A 7,789-nucleotide genomic window follows, 5' to 3' on the forward strand; every position below is an offset into this window, starting at 1 on the left:
TAAAGACATACCCGGAGAAAGGATTTAGCTTCTAATATGTTCGGCATGCAAAGAAGTCTGAGGTAATGTGATAAACCTCAGACAGAAGTTATCGTCGCATGTTATCCATCACTTTGACAGGTTTTATCAAATAACGCTCACATTCTGCTTATTGTTGCGTTGGGATTTCGTGCCCTCACATATGCAGATGTAAACAAGTATGTGTCATTGGACCGCTTACATTTGTTGGTTGTCCAGATAACCGGAAGGTAAAATAAAAATAATGTATTTTGACGTATTAAATAACCAATAGTGGTGTCAAGCAATCTCGCATGACTATGAGAGTACACATAAGCCTTTTTCTTTTTGAATTCTGTAGTTTGGTGACCGTTTCAATATTTCCAGTGATGTAAATAAATGGTTCCTGTGATCTTTCTCTGCTTTTAATACTGAACGTCGCGTTAGTTATTCATACAATCCCTCTTATTCTACCCAAATAGCTCATGGCATTCAACAGAGGGAAAAGTGGATGGTATTATTCGAACAGCTCTTTTTGTAACGTGCACGTTGCACAAAATGACTTGATGTGTTTCGGAGTTTTTTGTTTCTGTAGGCTGAAAGCTCAGGGTTTGAAAACTTCGGCCGCTGTTTTGTTGTATAGGGCCATGAAGGTTAGAAATGTTAGCTTCGTAAAGTATGCTCAGCATGTTTCTGCCACAATCACAGTCCTGTGACTCAGAGGCAATCTGGAGAAAAAGCCCCGGAGCTAAAGCTGTGATCTCACTGTGTCAGAGAGAGAGAGATGGAAGGAGATATGAATGTTGTAGACTCTGTGTTACCAGCTGAAAGGGTCTCCATCTTTCTCTATACTCTTCTTTGTCCTTAAAGAAACGGCTCAGAAATTGAAATTGCGTCCATTTTTTTATGGTTGACTTGCTTTTGAGGAAAAAAAGAAAGAGATGTCTTACCCAAACCCGAGCAAAAGTGTTATTTCTCACACTCTTCCCTTTTATACCTCAGATGATGTGATGGAGTTGTTTCATTTAGGTATCAGTTTAGTCTGAAAAGTTTTTCTTGATTTTTTAGGGGAATGCAAATAGAGAGAAATGAGAGGGTAATTGTTAAAACACATGAAGAGTCTGAAGGTCTTAAATTAATGTAGATTGTAGAGGGAAAATAATCTAGATTTGGGTGAATTTAATAAGAAATGTACATTTAGTTCTTCAATAACGTTGATTTTGATTGACATTTGTGAGATTTTTGACCTTTTTTCTTATGTATTTGAGAAGCTGCAGACTCGAGGAACGTTTCCAATTGTTTTCCATTTAATCTCATTGAAATCTAGGAGAAATAATTGAGAAATCTCATCAGTGATCTCTTTTAAAATGATGAGAAATATAGAACGATGATATAAAAATTGCATATGTCACAGACTATATTTTGAATTCTTATATCTTCTTGATGCAATAATTTATGTACTTCAAGCTAACATTCATATAAAACTTTATTTAAAAATGTTACTATAATTATATATATCTTGTTTTGTGTTACATGAAATGTCATAAAGGTTTCAAGCACTTTTATTATTTATTTAATTTCTTATACATTATTTGTTTTCTAACATTATTCAGGTGTTATTTAATGACTTCTTTTAAGACTTCTAAAATGACAAGATGGACTAGATGGATCATTTTCCTTCTCTTTCTGTCATACTGTTGTGTTGACCACTTATTCCCATCCCTCCTTTTTTTACACTTAACCCTCCTTTAAGATGATGGCGTGCACGAGCCGGAGATAAAGGCAGCAGACGTTCTTCAGCAGCCCAGCGGTTGGCGCATGCTTTATTTGACAGGTCGGAAACAAAAGGCCAAGCGTAATGATTATCTCGCAGCGACTGACAGTGCAGGTGCTTAATAAGCATGCAGTGACGCAAGCGCTTCCTGATTTTAGCAAGCCAGAGGCCCCCATCACCACCTCTGAACACAGAGGGCCGCAGACACTAATATGTGACTGGTGAACCCATTGCAGCTTAATCATTGTAATTGATTTAATTCGTTTGGACACCGGCCATGGACGCTGAGAAGTGAACGTTTGGTGGGATGTTGAACGCAATTCCATTTGTTTTGGGCTGCGGTTCGCATTGGATTGGGTTTTTGAATACAGCAGGACTCTGCTGTTGTGTAGGTGACTGTTTGAGAGAAGATTTAAAAAGAGGTGTTGGAACTACTTGCGTTATTCATTTTCACACTCTTGAGTTGGATGACTGTCATATATATTATTATAGCTGTCGCATGCCAATATATGTTCACTTGAGTTGCCAGAGTTCATTTATTTGGCAAATCCCACACAACTTTCGTTTTCAAGTATCTGTACTTTGTTATACTGCACTACATTTCATCGATTCATTTGACTTGTTCTTAACCTTGTTTTTAACAATGCACATTGTGAATGTGCATTGTGATTATAGGGTGACAGGTTTTTTGGGATGAAATGTAAAAATGTATTTGGTGTTTAAGTTACAGAATATTTGTTATTTTATCATTTATATTTAATAAAATGATATAAATGTAACAGATTTAAGATATTCTGGACTTGCAGATGTTGTAGATATGTTTGTTTTCCTTTGTAACAGTGCACATACATTAGATAGCACTAGCACTGTCTAACCTTTACGCAAATTAAATGTTTGAGCAATACTTAAATAAGAAATGACAAGATTTTAATGTACTTCAGTATTAAAAATTAAACAACGTGATTATGAAATGAAGTGTTGTTAAAAGTATTATATACAGTGCCCTACACTATTATTGCCGCCCTTGGTGCTGTAAAAATAAATTCAATTCAATTTTATTTATATAGCGCTTTTCACAATGTGCATTGTTCCAAAGCAGCTTTACAGGGGAAAATAAGAAAAACACAAAAAACAAGTGACCAATATAACAAGTGAAATGATTCTAGTAAATAATATCAAATGTCAGCAGTCTTTATTTAGTATATTTTTATTAAGCGAATGCTTTGCTGAAATGATGTGTCTTTAATCTAGATTAAAATTGGGAGAGTGTGTCTGATCCTCGAATAGTGACGGGAAGGCAACATATGAGAAAGCTCGACCCCCTTTAGTGGATTGAGTTATTCTAGGTGTTATCATTCATTTCATTTCCTTTAGTCATTTAGCAGACGCTTTTATCCAAAGCGACTTACAGATGAGGAAACATTGGAAGCAATTTAAAAGTCCTTTTTGATCTTTTATTTAAACATTCTACAAATTCCAACATTTCATTGAAGGAATCAATTTGAAATAGGGGGAATATCACATTGTAAAAACAAAGTTTTTTTTAACTTTGAGTGTTTTCTTTTCAGTCTGATGACGTTTGAGAGTTCATTCCTCCATAAAGAATTTCTCCAGATCTTTCAAATGTTGGTGCTCCCTCTTCTTCAGTTCATCCCACAAATGTTCTACAGTGGTCAGATCAGGGAACTGGGATTTTGTGTTTAGTGACCCATTTTTTGTTGATGTGGATGTTTGCTTTGAACCAATGTGCTGATGGAAGATCTAACCACGAACCATTATAATATTTCTAGCAGAGCAAGTCGATTTTACTATCTGTTGGTATTTTAGATAATACATGATGCCATGTATCTGATAAAGATGTCCAGAACCTCTGGTATAAAAGTAGGTCAGCAACAATGAAGATCTGGTGGTGTATTTAACTGTGGACATGGGGCACAAGAATGTATACAAACAAAATACTTTCCAATACGACCATACATTGCATCGTAAGCAAGATTCTATTAATACGATTATATTATTTAGTCAAATAGCCAGTTTGCAAAGTTAGATGTGTTGCATAGTTTTCACATAAATATACTAGTTAAAAATGCTGTAATATAGTATGTTTTGTGAAATTGTGGCTTTGAGTGAAGCAAAAGGATGGGTATTGCAATAATATAACATTACATAATCTTACTAACAAGTGTCCCCCATTTCGGAAAAAATCTTGGTTCAGGACACCAATTCAAACGACAACTGCACTCCACTGAACCAAAAACACAACTTCTCCCTGGAAAGGAACAAGATTATTGATGATCACATCCCGGGAGGTTTGTGTTCATTAAAAAGTCATTTTAAATGCATTGCAAAGACTGTGGTCTGCAAGTGATATTATGAACTTGAGCAGAGCATCTGACACTAATTCTATTACCATTTGCATCGTCCCACTAGCTCTTCGTTGTTTTTGTTTCTAAAGGGTTTTTTATGATCAAACATGAAACTGGCTGGATGATTTCATAATTGCTGATGGTTTATATCGGTCAGAGTTTCCAGTGATCTAACAGCTTTAAGCATCATCAATCATAATATTCTGATCACTAATCGCCCTCTTTCAAACAGGTTGCCCACAGAGAGGGAGTGGACAAAGACAGGCATGAGACAGCCGCTGAGGTGAAAGATGACTTTACTGGCAGGGGATGGTTCTGATTACGACTACAGCGCCCTGAGTTGCACCTCCGACACCTCTTTGAACCCTCCTCCCATCCAGGAGCAAGAGGCCCTAAAGGGCGTTTTTTACAAACGGGCCCAGCGCCTCTCTCCCACCGACCCTGATGCTGACCGTCCCCCCGACGACATCGACCTCCCGTCTTGCGCCCAGCAGCTGCACGTCATCATCAATGTGGGCGGCCTCCGGTACCAGTTTCCCTGGACGACCCTCGAGGACTTCCCCCTGTCCCGTCTGGGTCAGCTCCGTCTGTGCAACAGCTTCGACGAGATCATGCGGGTTTGCGACGACTACGACGGGGTCCGCAATGAGTTCTTTTTCGACCGCAGTCCCTGCGCCTTCCGGACAATTCTCACCTACCTGCGCGCCGGAAAGCTGCGCTCTCTCCGTGACATGTGCGCCCTGTCCTTTCAGGAAGAACTGCTCTACTGGGGCGTTCCGGAAGAAAGCTTGGAATGGTGTTGCCGTAGGCGCCTCCTGCAGCGTCTGGAGGAGTGCGATGAGCTGGAGCGCATGGCGGAAGAGGACGAGGAAAATGAACATGATAGTGAGACTGGTTCGGCCGGGGAGTCTCGGCTCGGGCGCTGTATGGAAAAACTTCGAGATATGGTGGAGAAACCTCAATCAGGCCTGCCAGGGAAGATCTTCGCCTGTCTGTCGGTTCTGTTCGTCACCATCACAGCTATCAACCTGTCCATAAGCACCATGCCTGCCATGAGGGAGGAGGAGGAGACGGTAGGAGATCTGATATTTACAGAATACAAAAGAAGATATTTGGGGAAATGTCTTGGTGGTTTTGTGTTCATACAATTGAAGGCAATGTGGGCATACGATGTTTCAACATTCTTTAAAACATCTTCTTTTTCTGCAGAAGAAAGAATTTCATAGAAGTTTTTTTTAACTTTGAAACAAAAAATCCAGTAAACAGCATTAGTTCTGCCAGGTCACGTGAGTCAAGCTCACATCAGCTGATCATCATCTACCTATAGAAATGTGATGCTATCACAGCTTCCGTTTTAAAATTCATTTAGCTTACAGCAGCTTATCGTGCATTTACAATCAGGACTCTTTTATTCCTTTTCATAGGTCTCAATTACTTTACATAAGGTATTACACTTAAATGTTATTAAGAAGTTATGACATATGTTCTGTTTACCCTAAGGGGATATCGCTGCGCTCCTTGCTCTTATTCGTGCTTGACTTCATGGAGGGAAAAGGAGTTTTTGCCCAGAGCAGAACTATACCGCCAATCTAAACTTTATGCTAATTGCCAATTAATGTAGTGACCCTGCCATGACTTTCAGTTCGGGTCTTTTTAAACATGTAAAGTGTCTGAATAATGGTTTCCTCAAAAACAGGCAGGCGTCTAAAAGTAGTGTTGGAAGAAGGTAGCAGATCCTTGAACACAATCTTTCTTCTTAACACCATAAAATCTGTTTAACCAGACTGCTGCGAGAGGTCATTTGTCACGATTAGACCGAGTCACAGGTTAAACAAGCCCTTACACTAACTGAATTAAGACACCAGTGCTTCGGCTGACATCCGTCTTTGGAATCATTCTAATGGCTGAGAAACAACAGAGCATCGCAAATTCAATTATGCATTAAAGCAACATAGCACTGGCATGAAAGTTTATAAATGAGCTTCTCTGTGTATGTCACTGCCTATTTATAGTCTTCTGTTATGAGGGAAAAACACACACACTTGTCCAAGAGTCGGCAGGAATGTTCCCTTATAAGTGCTTCAGATATGCCCCAACAAAACGTGACATTGTACCACCATGTTTAAAGGGATAGTTCACTCAGAAATGAACATTCTGTCATGAATTACTCACCCTCTTGTCATTTCAAACATGTATGACTTTCTCTTTTCCAAAAAACACAAAAGATGATATTTTGAAGAATCTAGTTAACTGGGTCCTATTCACAACCATTGTATGGTTTTATGTCCATACTATAGAAGTGAATGGGGTCCAGTGCTGTTCGGTTATCAACTTTCTTCAAAATATCCTCTTTTGTGTTCTGTGGAAGAAAGAAAGAGATAACGGTTCGAAATGACAAGAGGGTGTGTAAATGATGACAGAATTTGCATATTTGGGTGAACTGTCTCTTTAAGCAGGGTTGATCCACAAAAGCCCAAAAGGTGTAAATTATCAAACAATCATCAAATTAGTTGTTGGTCCTCGAGACATGGGGGCAAGCGGGGGAAAGAGCGAAATTCCGAAAACACATTCTTCATGTGACGGGAGCAGGTGAAGTTGTGGCAGAGGGGTTTTCATTTGTCGTCCTCTAGTGTTCTGATAGCAGTATTGCAATGGGAACAAGAAGGTTTGAAGAACCTTTTCGCAATCCTTTTTTGCACTATTAATGAGCCTTTATTTTCATGCATATTTGTGTTGAACTGTAGCAGTTTTGTTGTGTGCTTTCGTCCTTTATTATTGATTTAATTTTTATCTTGTTATCTTAGCTTAATTAATTTCTATTTCAGTTTTGTTTTTAATTATCTCCATATTATACTCGTATTAAACTTCTTTGTTAATGCAAAAAGTTTTTCAAATATGTTATTTTATTTCATTTCAATTACCAGAAATGTTTTCGTAGTTTTGGTTAACTATAATAGCCCTGCAAATAACCTTATGTGCAACAGAGCGCCGCGAAAGGCTCAATGCGGCCTTACAATAACTTTTATGAGTTTATTTCTAAATTTCTATCAATTCTGTCATCATCTGTTCACCGTCGAGTTGTTCCAAATCCGTATAAATGTCTTTGTTCTGATAATTAACAGAGAAAGATATTTTGAAGAATACTTGTAACCAAATAGTTCTTGCGCCACTATTGACAACCATAGCAGGAAAAATGACGAATGGTCGTCAAAAGTGCCCCAGAACTACATTCTTCAAAATCATTTCTTTTGTGTTAAACTTAAAAAGATATGGAACAACTTGAGGGTGAGCAAATAAAGACAGAATTTGCATTGTGGTGTGAACTGTTCCTTTAAGTAAAACAACGGTACTTTGTCCGTATGTGCACCTGCATCTGATTCGATTCTACAACTATTCGATTATTATAGAGAGAACTAACTCCAGACTTTGTCTAACCCATAATCACAAGTCTTGTACTTCTCTATTTCAGGGCAAGTGCTCTCAGATGTGCTACAACATCTTTATCGTGGAGACGGTGTGCGTGGCCTGGTTCTCTCTGGAATTCACGTTGCGCTTCATCCAGGACCGCAGCAAGTTGGCCTTCCTGCGACGACCCCTCAACCTCATCGACGTCATAGCCATTCTGCCCTACTACATCACGCTGGTGGTGGAC

General features: G+C 38.7%; 1 protein-coding gene across 1 annotated transcript in view; it reads left to right on the forward strand.

The window, feature by feature from the left end:
* Window positions 1-4,427: 4,427 nt before the first annotated feature.
* Window positions 4,428-7,789, forward strand: part of kcng1 (potassium voltage-gated channel, subfamily G, member 1) — a gene marked incomplete at both ends in the record, with an annotated part of 3,959 nt that continues 597 nt past the window's right edge. Inside the window, 2 exons of the mRNA XM_079478446.1 lie at window positions 4,428-5,210; window positions 7,607-7,789. The exon at window positions 7,607-7,789 is cut by the window's right edge and continues 597 nt beyond it. Of these exons, the coding sequence (XP_079334572.1) occupies window positions 4,428-5,210; window positions 7,607-7,789 (966 nt within the window). The remainder of the gene's footprint in view (window positions 5,211-7,606) is intronic.

The sequence above is a fragment of the Barbatula barbatula genome, assembly GCF_947034865.1.
Source record: "Barbatula barbatula genome assembly, chromosome: 17".
In the NCBI taxonomy this organism is placed as follows: domain Eukaryota; kingdom Metazoa; phylum Chordata; class Actinopteri; order Cypriniformes; family Nemacheilidae; genus Barbatula; species Barbatula barbatula.